Raw genomic sequence first — 15,181 nt, 5'->3', positions numbered from 1 at the left:
GAATGTGACATACACAAATATGACTTATATCACTTTCTCAGGGTGAAAGTGGAAATAGGTAATGTTGACTCATCTAAAGTACATGTATTTTTACTAGTTGTTAGGAAAATGATGATCGTATTGATTTAGTGCAGTACAGTGGTTCGTTCAATTTTATTTTTTATTTTTACATCATCTCTTCCTGTAAAGGTCAAATATTTGTTCTTGAAAGCACTGTTTTTATTTTAGAATTTCAAAATCATTATGATAAGGAACCGTTCAATGTATCGCAAAGTGTTTTTATTGAAGCTCTACTTGTATGGGTTATAAATTAGACATGATCAATCCACTTATGTAACAATATTAATCCTTTAAACAACTAAAAACCGGCGTGTTTAGGAGGGAGGTATTTTTTTTATCAATAAATAAAAAGAAACTTTACGCTGATTAATATGCAATTATTAGACCTTACCCTGAATAAGAGTCAATACATGTATTTAAGTTCATGCTTTTGGGAAGATCTTTTATGTTAACCGCTGAATATGACTGAACATATATCGCATTTTCAAGTTCCCTTTGTATGACCTTTCACTGTCCAGTTTCTTATCTGACTAAATGAACTGTTGAACTTGTGTAGGTGGACACTATAATTATTTCAGGCCAGGATTAGGGAAATATAAACAACGGACTGAAAAGTTCAAATGCTTTGTGAAAGTAATTTACAGTACGTTGATAGTAGATTAAACATTGTTTCAATCTTCGAAAATCTTATCTCGGTGACATCATTTATATGGTTCTCTTTCTGAATAATAAGCAAGTATAACAGGAAGTATACTTCACGAACTCTTTATATACTTCTTCTATTGAATAACTAGTTTCATTATTGGCTTAATCTTTGGAAGGATTCTTTTTATTACTTATTATATTATTCGTAACTACAGGAAACAGTTTGTCGAAAACAGAAGGTAAGTTGTGTATCATTATCATTCTTAAATCTAACATGTTTAAACATGATTGTACGCTAACCTAAGATTTGCTTTCAAATAATTATGCACTCAAATAAAAGTTTTTTTTTAAAATAGAAACATGCACGAATAACATATGTAACTCTGTAATATCCGACTGTTTGAGGGCTTGTCATTGGCGTTTGAATTCCTATTAATCATCAAGTTCTAGATTACACCGAACTTATAGAAGAAGTGATAACATTCAATTAATTCAATTGTCGTTACCATGATCCCGTAATCACTAAGTTGATTCTGCCAACACCGAATTAAACTTATCACCTAATCGCTCGTTCATGTTCACACTATACAGAAAATGTATAGTCTTAGATGCATGCTTGTTTTATTAGATGTAAGTGGATTTGAACTAGCTGTCAGTTAACTGCGAGTACTCTCAGATCTGTACCTAGTGTTTTTTTTTTGTTGGGATGTACAAGTACCCGGCTACCTCCACTTGTTTTGTTTTGTCCATCTGATGAGTTAAGCTTTTTTCAACTGATTTGTATAGGTCTTTCTTATGTTGCACTGTTATACCACTGTCCAAAGTTAGGGGAAGGGTTGGGATCCCGCTAACATGTTTAACCCCGCCACATCAAGGCAGGAGTTTGTAATTCAGTGGTTGTTGTTAGTTTTCTCGTTTGAATTGTTTTACATTGTCATTTCGGGGCCTTTTATAACTGACTATGCGGTATAGGCTTTGCTGTTGTTGAAGGTCGTACGGTGAGCTATAGTTGTTAATTTCTGTGTCATATTGGTCTCCTGTGGAGAGTTGTTTCATTGGCAATCATACCACATTTTCTTTTTTTCATATTCATATACAGGAGTTTGCTCCTTACGTAGAAACTGCTCCGAATAATTATGAGGAGGAACAATTAGAAATAACACTCCGTAAATTCTATGCACACCATAACGAGTTGGTTGATCCATACAATATGTGTCTGTCTAAACTAACTAAGCACATTTTTACCAAGTCTTTAATTGTTGTTTGCCATTTACGTCGTCTTTTCTTTAATTACCAAACGTGAGTTGTTCCAAAATGTGACTGTTTTGATGAGTATAATTTCGCATTACATATGACGTGTCAGGGGTATTTGTTATCCAACAATAATGTATTTAGTTATGATGTTGTATTTGTAATTCTTATCGAATATTGTTAAATGAACATCAATTATAAAGTTATTTTTTATAGATTTACTGTTTGCAAAAGTACATTTTTTTCTAAGTAATATGGATTTTCTTATCCAAGCCATAAATAACTGTAGCCGTATTTTGGCACATTTGTTTGACATTTGTGTCATCAGTGCTCTTCAACATTGTACTTGTTTGGCTTTATTTACTAATTAAATCTAAGTGTCACTAGTGGGTCGTATGTAAACGAAACGCACGTATTGTGTAATAAGTTATAAGCCTCGTACCTTTGATAACTTCAAGCATGTTGAAATGTCCTATTATAATGTTAATTTGTGTAAGTCTCTGTCTGTCATTTTTATTGCATTTATTTGTACTGCCATGTGTTGTTATCGTTGAGTGTTATATTTAACATTGCCATACAAGCGAGAGGTTTGGCTAGCCGCTTAACCAGGTTCAACCAAACATTTTTGTTCTTTGATTGTCCTGTACCAAGTCAGGAAAATGACAGTTGTTATTTTATAGTTCGTGTATGTGTGTTTTGCATTGTCGGTTTTGTTATTTTTATTGCACTTTAGTGTTTCTGTTGCTTCGTTGTTTTCCCCTGATAGTTGATGTGTTAACCTGACTTTAAATTTGTAACATGGATTTGTTTTCTCTCAATCGATTTGTGAGTTTCGAACAGCTGCATACTACTGTTGTTTTTATTTAACGACTCATAAGCAATACAGAGCAGGTGACCGATGTTTATCCAGATCAGCATCTGATATCACAAACATTTTTTTTGTGAATTGTTTTATAGACTGTGTTGTTTGTTTTTGTTTTCGATTGTTTTTTTGTCAGCCTTTCTTTGACTGAAAGTGTATGATTACCTATAAAATAAAGAACTGAAAAATTCAAAATGCCTTCTTCATTTTATACCTCCACAGAAATACTATAGTTTTTGTATGTATATTACTTACTGAAGAGACATAAGTTATGTGCCTTATTATATAACTATTACAGATGTATGTGTCTACATTGATGGTTAACAGCACTCTAATTGTTCTCACTGTTACGATGCTTGTGATTGTACATGTGAATGTGAAGATACCTATACCAACTTCTATAAGAAAAAATGAAAACAACACGTTTAATACTTTCAATGCGTCCGCCACACTTTTTTGGAATTACCTGTATAACTGTTCAGCAAGGTAAAGTATAATGTGATTATACATGTGAATGTAAAGATTATATTACCAACTTCTATAACTGTACAACAAAGTAAATTACAATGTGGTTATACATGTGAATGTAAAGATTATATTACCAACTTCTGTAACTGTACAGCAAGAAAAAAGGCAAAATGTATAATATACGATGAAACGTGTGAATCTTAAAGTCATCAAACCTATCTCCATAACTGTACAGCTGAATCAATCATGAGAATAACTGTGCAACAATTTAAATTTAAAGTTCTTCATGTCAACTGCTATCTTTAATTGTATTATAAGGTAAACTTTCATTTGATTTTACCTGTGACTTTAAAAATCCTCACATTAATTTTCACAACGGTACCAGAAGGAAAATCAAATGTGCTGATACCTGTTAATGCAAAGATATTTACAGTATTTGTTCAACTATAAAGCATGTAAACTGTCATGCTATTTTACCTGTGACTTTAACGATCCACCAACCAACTTTATAACTGTAACAAGGTAAATTCATAAGCAGCAATTATTCATATATATGCTGTTCAAGCTAAAATCACATATAATCCAATTACTGAATTTTTGCGTTTTGTCAGACTGTTGTATTGAATGCGTCTTTCATTCCTTTTAAAACTTGTTCTTTTATAATTACATTAGATGTATGTTTCATTATAATACGTTATTCTGATTGGCTAACTGCACATCACACGTTATTCCGTAAGCTATTGCATTAGACAATAAAATTTATCATTCATGAAGACACGAGGTCCCACAATAAAATGCACAGGTGAATTAAATAAAACTTGATAAAAATCGTGTTTTCATGATCCTAGCTAACAATGTAATTATAAGTATTGAATGCTTCTTTTTGTAACTGTATATGGTTGTAAAAGCGTTGACCGTGCGTACATTTTTAGAATGAAGCGCTTCGCGCTTCATACAAAATGTACTTCGGTCAACGCTTTTACACCGCAATAAATTTACAAAAAGAAGCATTCAATTCTTGAATAATTGTTTTATCAAAAACAAAACAAATGGAAACATATATATTTAGTCCCACATTGAGGTATGCATTTGATAGCTTTTAAAGTTTCCTAAGTTTTTGTAAGTTAATACAGAGAATACATGATACATTCGATCACCTTACTATGAAGGTATTCTAGAATTGGACGTTCGACATCATCTATATTAAGTCGTTGACCTTGAGCAATAGTTTTCTGACATCTTTATGAGGACCATGTTATGTTTGTATATTGACAGATGTAAAGTTCGATATCATTTATATTAAGTCGTTGACATGTTAAACAATAACTTTCTGACATCTTTATGTAGACAATGTTATGTTTGTATATTGACAGATGTAAAGCTTACTCTCTTAATAATTTTTTTGACATCTTTATGAAGACCATGTTATGTTTGTATATTGACAGACGTAAAGCTTACTCTCTTAATAACTTTCTGATATCTTTATGAAGACCATGTTATGCTTGTATATTGACAGACGTAAAGCTTACTCTCTTAATAACTTTCTGACATCTTTATGAGGACCATGTTATGTTTGTATATTGACAGACGTAAAGCTTACTCTCTTAATAACTTTCTGATATCTTTATGAAGACCATGTTATGTTTGTATATTGACCGACGTAAAGCTTACTCTCTTAATAACTTTCTGATATCTTTATGAAGACCATGTTATGCTTGTATATTGACAGACGTAAAACTTACTCTCTAAATAACTTTCTGACATCTTTATGAAGACCATGTTATGTTTGTATATTGACAGATGTAAAGCTTACTCTCTTAATAACTTTCTGACATCTTTATATAGACCATGCTATGTTTGTATATTGACAGACGTAAAGCTTACTCTCTTAATAATTTTCTGACATCTTTATGAGGACCATGTTATGTTTGTATATTGACAGATGTAAAGCTTACTCTCTAAATAACTTTCTGACATCTTTATGAAGACCATGTTATGTTTGTATATTGACAGATGTAAAGCTTACTCTCTTAATAACTTTCTGACATCTTTATGAAGACCATGCTATGTTTGTATTTGGACAGATGTAAAGCCTACTCTCTTAATAAATTTCTGACATCTTTATGAAGACCACGTTATGTTTGTATATTGACCGACGTAAAGCTTACTCTCTTAATAATTTTCTGACATCTTTATGAAGACCATGTTATGTTTGTATATTGACAGATGAAAAGCTTACTCTCTTAATAACTTTCTGACATCTTTATGATTGTGAAGACCATATTTTGTTTGTTTATTGACAGATGTAAAGCTTACTCCAGCTTGCCATCAATTTGTACATTGAAACCAGACCCAACAGATTCCTGTTGTCAGATTCCAGACTGTGGCACCTATATTCCAATCACTGGAAACAAATTCACAGGAACCATTCCACCAAACAAGTTTAATTTGGTTCCAATAGGAACACATACTGTTTTCTATGGATCCCGTCATAACCATAATGCTTTACAGGGTACTAGTTGTAAAGATTATAAACTGTTGTTTTTTTAAATATTTCTTTGTACACGTAGTGGTGATCAGAAAAAGTATACACCATTAAGAGAATATTTTAGTTAATCTGCGATTAATTACAAAAAAAATACAAAGTAAATAAAGCTACCTGATTTCTGTTTGCACATTCATTTACTTGCTATTGTAACGACTGAAATCGCGGAGTTTGTGTTTCATGGATCTGATGATCATTTATATGGAGGAAACGATTTTGTAAGAGTGAAACACAATATAAAATTCAAATCTTTTACTTTATTTAAATTTAGCTATTATATCCTTATAAAAAGCGCTGCATTACAAATTCTGTAGATTTTACAAGGAACGCATAATCATATAGACATCTTCCTATATCTATTGTTGTAAGATTTCAGAGATGTATTTAAGAAGTCAATTGTTTGGGTGTCTGTCAACCTGGTACCTGCATACATAAAAATTCAGAAGTATAAAAGTGTCTTTTTTCAAATAGCGTGTGTTTATTATAATACCTTGCAATATGTTAACTTCGATATCAAGGAGAGCACATTTTCAGAATATCACAGCTTAGAGTATTTTAAATAAGACTTGTGATTTTTCTTATAGACAGCTGCTTATTCAAGAACAAGACTTACAAACAGGGAGCCTCTTGGAATGATGGGTGTGAAGATGTGTGTACCTGTTTGAACGGACCTAAAGGACTGTACAGATGTATATCTAAGTGAGATTGTATCTGTTTATGTTTGAACTACCTAAATGACCAAAAGGGTCATAGGGTCGTATTAACTCCAAAAGCTTCCTAAATTCCTGTGTTATATAGTGAAATTTGACTTGAAGTTACATGTTTCTTCCTAAACTTTGTCTTGTTGTTTTTAGTTTTCTATTAGTTTTTTTTTCAAAATTCCTTATGTACGGCATACAAAATATGTCACATTATTTTAGTGTTAATGTCAAGTGAACCTCAAATCGAACAATGTTAAAAAAAAAAGTAAAATCACAAAAATAACGAATTTAGAGGAAAATCAATTTGGAAAGTCCATAATCACATAACAAAATCAAGTAACAAAACGCATCAGACACGATAGACAAGAACTTTCATATTCCTGACTTGGTGCAGGCATTATTAGTTTCACTTTGTGTCTCCGGTGTCATCATTACTATAGAAGAGGGACGAAAGATACCAAAGGGCCAGTCAAACTCATAGATCTAAAAAAAAAACTGACAACGCCATGGCTAAAAATGAAAAAGACAAACAGAAAAACAATAGTACACATGACACAACATAGAAAACTAAAGAATAAACAACACGAACCCCACCGAAAACCAAGGGTGATCTCAGGTGCTCCGGAAGGGTAGGCATATCCTGCTCCACACGTGGCTCCCGTCGTGTGGCTTTTGTGATTACAAATCCGGTAAATAGTATTATTCGGTAGGTCACATTCATGAAAGGGAAGGGGTTTGTAGTTACGACGTAAGGAACACATCCGGTATCATTAGTTAATCACCTAACGTTGATCAATAAGGAATGATGAATCTCGAATGCTTGGAACTATAACTGTCATACATGTCGGAAGTTCAATTCATCATTTCTACATTTGAAAATGCCTGTACCCAGTCAGGATTATGACAGTTGTTGTCCATTCGTTTAAAAAGTGGTTAAATTTGTCTCAATGATTATGGTATGGACGTTCTTTCTTTAAATTTGCCTTTTATATTTTGTTATCCTTTTCGATAAAACTATTTTAGGTGTCCAGCCTATCCAGCATTACCATCATACTGTAAAAAGAAGATGGTACCAGGACAGTGTTGTCCAGTTATAAGTTGTGATATACCAGGATTTGGTACCATGGACCCAGTTCCTCAGCTTGTGCCAACGTCATTACCAACTAAAATAGGCTCGCTACCAACACCAGCTCCAACAAGTCTTTTACAAATTATTCAAATCAGTCCTAACCCCTCACAAAACACAACTAGTGGAATCCCAGGAGGAGGATACCCAATCAAACCAAATCAAATCACTGGCATCAGTAGTAAGTTAATGTAGTATATCCGTATATAAATACAAAAATTAAGGAACCGAAGACGAATGCTCTGACCATTTCTTAACCTATACTTTGTTTTCAAGAAAAACGTGTACATCAAGCAGGTTTCTTATTCTATATTTTGATATTTTATGTACAGATTGCTTGTGACCATGGGCGGGCTTTTGCTTCTTTTGTTCTATATTATTAAGGTCTTTCCTTTTTCAAAAGGGAAAGAACTTACTGTATTTCTTCTGTTTTATTATTAGGTCTTTCCACTTTTCTGTGGAAAGACCTATTGTTTTTCTTCTGATTATTTTTTTTTTCTTCCGCCTAATTTTGTTCTTGCGATAAACATTTGTTTCGCAATATGTCGCTTAGTTATTTGGTATATGATATCGAACAGTTTATGCGCTTTTGAAATTTACCCTGCGTAAACGAATACTTTTCTTTGTAGGAGTTATCTCCCCAAACACTGTTTTCCTTGTTAGCGCATCTCCTTCGCAACCGTAATATATTATGACAAATTTATTTTACAAAATTGCTCGTTATATCCTTCCCATGATTTGTCCTATTTTGACCGAAGTTATATGAACGCTCCATATGAGAGTTATTTCCCCTTATGCATTTGATATAAGTGATATGCATTTCTATCTTGTAAACCATAAGTGCTAGAGACTTAGGATCTTTTGATTTGAGGTCCTTGGTCCCAAAAAATGAAAATTAGGTCAAGGTCAAAGGTCAAGGTCATATTCTAATTTTTGAATTTGGCTAATTCTGTCTTATTTCCAGAAACTGTATAAGATAACAACAAATTATTTTACCTAAATTGTTTGTTGCGACATGTCGTTACACGTAAATTTTGATTGCAAGGGTACGTTGAACGTAAAAGGGAGTTTTCTCCCCTCTTGTATTAAAAAATATGCGTATGGTGATATAACTCATTAACCAACTATAAATAAGACTTATAGTCTTTTGATTTGAGGTCCTTGGTTTGTGACCTTGAAATAGAAGTCAAGGTCATAGGTTAATAGGACGTTCTAGATTTTGACCTTCTCTTTAAATTCATATAAAGCCATAAGGAACTAATATTATTAACTGATTTTTACTATATCAATATCAAAATAGATCTTTACTAGTGGAAAGACCTTCAATTGTTCTCTGAACAATTGGTTTTTAATTATTATTATAATTAGGTCTTTCCACTTTTCTGTGGAAAGACCTATTGTTTTTCTTCTGATTATTTTTTTTTTTCTTCCGCCTAATTTTGTTCTTGCGATAAACATTTGTTTCGCAATATGTCGCTTAGATATTTGGTATATGATATCGAACAGTTTATGCACTTTTGAAATTTACCCTGCGTAAACGAATACTTTTCTTTGTAGGAGTTATCTCCCCAAACACTGTTTTCCTTGTTAGCGCATCTCCTTCGCAACCGTAAAAGATTATGACAAATTTATTTTACAAAATTGCTCGTTATATCCTTCGTCCTATTTTGACCGAAGCGATATGACCGCTCCATATGAGAGTTATTTCCCCTTATGCATCTGATATAAGTGATATGAATTTCTATCTTATAAATCATAAGTGATAGAGACCTAGGATCTTTTGATTTGAGGTCATTGGTCCCAAAAAATGAAAATTAGGTCAAGGTCAAAGGTCAAGGTCATATTCTAATATTTGAATTTGGCTTATCTTCACTTATATCCAAAGACTGTATAAGATATCAACAAATTATTTTTACTAAATTGTTAGTTGCGACATGTCGTAAGCTGTAAATTTTGATTGCAAGCGTACGTTGAATGTAAAAGGGAGTTTTCTCCCCTCTTGTATTTAAAAATACGCGTTTGGTGATATAACTCATTAACTAAATATAATAAAGACCTATGGTCTTTTGATTTGAGGTCCTTGGTTTATGACCTTGAAACTGATCTCAAGGTCATAGCTTAATTTGACGTTCTAGATTTTGACCTTTTCTTTTATTCTATATGTATACATGATAAAGATATACAACTTTTAGAAAAAGATATCAAACCATTTAACCTTGTAAAAAACAACCGGAAGTGACCTTTTGTAAACCGGAAATAGCTATTTTTTTTGTACTTTTTAATATAAAAGTATATAGAACCAGATATTTTTGGAATCAGTGTCAAGTAAATATTCAAATATAATCGGAAGTAACATTTTTCAAACCGGAAGTAAAAAATTATCTCTCTTATTTAAAAAAAAAATGTCTGGAAACAATATATTTTTGGAATCAGCTTACTAGGAGCTATCATTTGACGATTGAAATGACATTTTAAACTTAGTTTCACAACTTTTCATATCAAAATACATTGTTTTGATGGAAAGACCTTCAGAGAACAATTGGTTTTTAATTATTATTATTCTTTTTCCGCCAAACTTTGACGAAGTTAGCAGCCTTAACCGTAAGACGTGTCGCTTTCATGTTCACACTTTGTATCGGTGTCATAATTACCTATCCGGAACTCGCCCTGTGAGTCGAAATATTTTGTCGGTTCGCAGTAATCCCTTAGAAACCCAAAAACCTTGTTATCGTTCCAACACCGTAACCGTAATAGGTAGAAAAAAACGAAGGGTGAAATTTGTTCAGGACCAGACCCTGGTTCTTCATTACATTTGGATCGAAAAGATTCAACGACTCTTTGGTAGGGCTATGCCTCTATTGAAATTAACCGGTGTCGGTTGGCCACCAAAACTCAGAAACCGTGAGTTGTAGACACCTAGGATCTTCACCATTCATTATCATTTCATGCGACTTAGAAAAATACCTCAAGGTCAAATGTGTATGTTGACCTTGATCTTTGACCTAACACCTTGCTAGCGAACTCTTGTTTTAGGTTTCTGAAAAGGCAAACTCAGCTTTTGCTATATGACCAAAGGTCCTAGACCCAAGGTGTCTTCAGCAATGACATTTGGGACTAATGAGCTTGACAAAGGTCAAAAGTTCAAAGGTCAAGGTCATGTCCCATATAGCGAATTCTGTGTTTTTGACCTTATTTAAAGGATTTTCAGTATGTTTTAAAGCTTTTTAAGGTTGACCTTAAACTTTTCAATACATTCTACGTCTATTGGAACATGTATTTTACATTACAAAAGGAAAGACCTGTGAATTGTTCAAGAACAAAAGACACTTAACTTATTTACACATCTGTTTTAAACAGATAAATGACAACTTTAGGTAATGTACCTTAGTATTCTATTTATAAATCAGTGTGTTTGTAATGACAGACTATACAACAAGGGAACACTAGAGTTTACTTGTTAAGGTATTATATTTACAGGTCAGTTTATATATAAGAACAATATATACAACTAGCAAGAGTCCTGGTATATTGACTCTGACTTTTCATGAACCTCTGTAAATTATTCATTGTTTTATTATATTAACAGATCAGTGTGTATATAAGAACAAGGTATACAACAAGGGAGAATCCTGGGATATTGACTGTGATTTTACTTGTACCTGCGTAGATGGATCCACTGGATATTATGAATGTAAACCACAGTAAGTGTTTCAATGAAGGTTTCAAAGGATTATTCAAGCACTAAAGAAACTCTTAACATTTTGATCACTACAATAGTCCTTCAAATGTATAGGGAAAATACTCTTTCATACCTTAATTTCAAATTTCAGAATCAAACTTATCAAAACTTGTTGGTCTTGACTGACAAAATTGTAAGGTCTGCAGTGTGTTATATTCCGATTGTTCGATTGTTTCTTCAAAACAGAAAAATATCGTTTTGAATCATTGTTACTTCATTGTTTAACATATAAATATGCAAGGCAATGGTTTAGAGCAAGTCATTTTTTTTAAATTTTAGTTTCTTTGGTATAATTCGGAGTTAGGTATGTCGTCCATTATCCCTGAACTAGTATGCAAATGAAAGCAACAGTAGTATACTGCTGTTCAAAACTCGTAAATCTATGGACAAAAAAACAAAATCGGGGTAACAAACTAAAACCGAGAGAAACGCATTATATAAGAGGAGAACAAAGACTTAACATTATCCTGTTTATATGCAACAAAACGTCATACATCAAATGAATATCAGAGGGGAGTGGTTATAATCTTGTGACTGTATTTATTTTTTATCGCGGTTTGACTACAAAGATTGGAAAAAAATTTATCAATGTTTTTCAACACATTTCTGTTTTATTTCATCAGGTGTCCAACATACAATAACTTACCAAGAGAGTGTTTCACAACAACTGTACCAGGCAAATGTTGTAAAACAGTTCAATGTACCACCAAAGTTGGATCAATAGTGAAGCCTAATGCTCAATTTCCAGTTGTTGGTTCATATACTGGTGGATTCTCAGGATTTAGACCTGGAGTATCCTATAAACCAGGAGTCAACATCACCAGTGTTGGAGTATCCTATAAACCAGGAGTCAACACCACCAGTATTGGAGTATCCTATAAACCAGGAGTCAACACCACCAGTGTTGATGGATGTAAGACTTTCTTTATACAGATCGTTGGAGATAAAGTCAGATTTAATTATAGTTTATTGAACTTGTTTCTTTTGTTGGTTTTGTCCAGCATTTAAGGTGGTACTTAGTAGCAATAACCAACTTCACCTGCATATGGGATTTTACAAGAGTTTGCAGCTCCTACTGAGACTTTGTAAAATGTCACCAGTGTCTGAGCAAAAGGTGATGAACCAGGGGTATGTCAAATAACGTCTCGTCCTTTGTATGAAAAAGTTCATCGGAAGGTATCAATATCTTGTTGATAAAAATTCAGTTTCATCTTCACAAATAATACATGATGGTCTTAAGCTTGATATATAGATTCTGCGTCTTGACGTTGTTTTTCATCTTACCAACGTGTTATATTGTTCTTCGTTATATTCAGGGTTTCCCCTGGGTCAATTATTTTTTTCGCCACCATTTTAGCGAAAACAATATATTTTTCGCCACTTTATTATTTTTTTCGCCACTTTTTTTTTTTCGCCAAGTAACATGAATATATTTTTCGTTTTAAAATTTACCTTTTTTTCTACCCCCTCTCCCTTAAATAAGATGATTTTGCCCAATTGTGTCTATGATTATTCTCTCAAACTTATTTTAGTTTTTTAAACAACTTTTGTAAATGAGGAGGCCACTATACTTTTAATAATAAAGAATATATAAGTCCTGGAATATAACAAAATTAATGGACATGTTTTGATCATATAATATCAGTATAGTTCGTTGGGAAAGTTTCTTTTGAAAGAAAAATACTGATGTGCCCTTTTGAACTAAGAAGTTGTTTTTACAACAAAACAAAAGCTTTTATCACACGAAATTGATCCCTTATTTCATTTGTATCATAACATTGAAGGGTTACTCTCATTCAAGGGGTTGTTCCCAACCTTTTGGATAGATTTCTTCATAACGACAGTTTTCTTTTCCTGACCATCGTAAATGAAAAAGTTGAGACGAAAAACTATGCTTGAAACACGTGTGTCACTCATACGACTTTAAAGTAGTCTCCCAAATCGATTACCTATATTAAAGTCAAAGGATAATAAGTTTTCAATCGGAGATTTTTCTTGCTTTTGAACATTTTTCGTTAATACAACAGCTTTATTTTCTAAACTATCTCTAAAAAGAGAGGAGACGTCAAAAGTTTGCTTCAAACACGTGCGTCGCAAAGTGGTAAATAAATTCTGTAGTGTGACATTTAGTGGAAGCCATTTAACCATATCATTTTGTCAAACAATTCAATCAACACCTTTATTAATTAGTCCTTTGTTGTCCATAGCTATACAATGCAATCAGCTGATTATTGATTTTCTGTCGTAATCTTAATGAGGTCAAGGTGAATTCCGAGTATTGTCTAATCGGGTATAACTATAACAAATCGAGTAAAGTCAGAAAAACTCGGGAAAAAGTAAATAAACAAGATGGAGAAAAATAAATCGTTACATATATATTTCTTTTGCCAAATTCTTTCGCAAATGCCGAATTTTTATCGCCACAATTATTATTTTTCGGCAAATTGCGAAAATGGCGACCGCCAGAGGAAACCCTGGTTATATTCCTAATACCACTTTTCAAATATTTTGGCCACGAGCATCACTGAAGAGACATGTATTGTCGAAATGCGCATCTGGTGCAACAAAATTGGTACCGTTGATTTTATTTTTTACTGTTTGGTTTGTTTTCTGTTATATCCATTTGACGTGGCTCGGTACTGATACATCCCGTCAATGTGTTTGTAGTATTTTTTTCAATTTGCTGGTGTATTTTGTATACGCGACATTTTTTTTTTTTGGTTCTTATAACGTGAATCTGTACTTTAAAAGATCCCGTCTTTATGTTATTGTTCTATTATATGACATTATTTTACTGTTCTATTATAAATTTAAAAATACTAAAGACAAACGACAAAATTCTTTTACTCTCGTAATGGTATTAATCATATGTGTATTCGTAAAAGTTCTAAAGAACTTTTGGACAATTCTAAATCTCGGTCTATTTCTGAAATTGATTTTAACATAACTTTTGATTTTTTAACCCTGTATACCACAATTTCCCAATGTGAAATTATAATATTTTTTTTTAATTAAACATTGAACGACACAATTTCTTCCTATGTGACGTTTACGTTTTCTGACATCAGACACGCGAAGCAATGAATTTGTTTTTTTAAATTGATAGATGCTTTAGGGATTTTTTTGTAAATGATTGTTTGTTTTATAGATTGTAACGCAGTAATGACTGCTGTACCGATATTATTATGTCTGTTTTGTTTACGCATCGTTGTAAATATAACGGAATTTAATGCAACTGTCATACAAGTGAGAGATTTAGCCCTATTAAACCAGGTTCAATATACCATTTTATACTTTTGAAAATGCCGGAACCAAGTCAGGAATAAAACAGTTGTTTTCCGTTCGTTTGATGTGTTTTGTCATTTGATTTTGTCATTTTATAAGGGACTTTACGATTGAATTTTCCTCGGAATTAGTTTTTTTGTGATTTTACTTTTTACAAAACACAACAGAGAGGTAGTTCTGTAATAAAATGCTGAAAATTTTATTCATGTTGTATTGTAAAGGGAATGTTCATCTGCTACATGTTTATCCAATGACATTTTTCCGATTAAATGTGTGATTCAATTCTTTTGATTTTTCTAATATTTTATCAAAGGGTCAAAAAAAGAATTGAATCACACATTTTTTAAATTTAAGCCAATATAATTTTTAATGAAGATGTTTGGAACTACCTTAATTAAAGGCAACAGTAGTATACTGCTGTTTAATAGTCATGAATTGACAAACAGAAAACGAATCAAGATCACAAACATAAACATAAACCGAGTTAACAACACCAACT

General features: G+C 32.5%; 1 protein-coding gene across 1 annotated transcript in view; it reads left to right on the top strand.

The window, feature by feature from the left end:
• Nucleotides 1-786: 786 nt before the first annotated feature.
• LOC143081096 (uncharacterized) overlaps nucleotides 787-15,181 on the top strand; it is a 31,041-nt gene continuing 16,646 nt past the window's right edge. The window contains exons 1-7 of the mRNA XM_076257332.1: nucleotides 787-944; nucleotides 3,117-3,304; nucleotides 5,590-5,798; nucleotides 6,416-6,530; nucleotides 7,556-7,839; nucleotides 11,245-11,359; nucleotides 12,021-12,310. Coding sequence (XP_076113447.1) covers nucleotides 3,117-3,304; nucleotides 5,590-5,798; nucleotides 6,416-6,530; nucleotides 7,556-7,839; nucleotides 11,245-11,359; nucleotides 12,021-12,310 — 1,201 coding nt within the window. The 5' untranslated portion in view covers nucleotides 787-944. The remainder of the gene's footprint in view (nucleotides 945-3,116; nucleotides 3,305-5,589; nucleotides 5,799-6,415; nucleotides 6,531-7,555; nucleotides 7,840-11,244; nucleotides 11,360-12,020; nucleotides 12,311-15,181) is intronic.

This window comes from Mytilus galloprovincialis, chromosome 6, assembly GCF_965363235.1.
Source record: "Mytilus galloprovincialis chromosome 6, xbMytGall1.hap1.1, whole genome shotgun sequence".
In the NCBI taxonomy this organism is placed as follows: domain Eukaryota; kingdom Metazoa; phylum Mollusca; class Bivalvia; order Mytilida; family Mytilidae; genus Mytilus; species Mytilus galloprovincialis.
The sequence above is the reverse complement of the archived record's forward strand: the minus strand, read 5'-3'. Positions and strand labels throughout refer to the sequence as shown.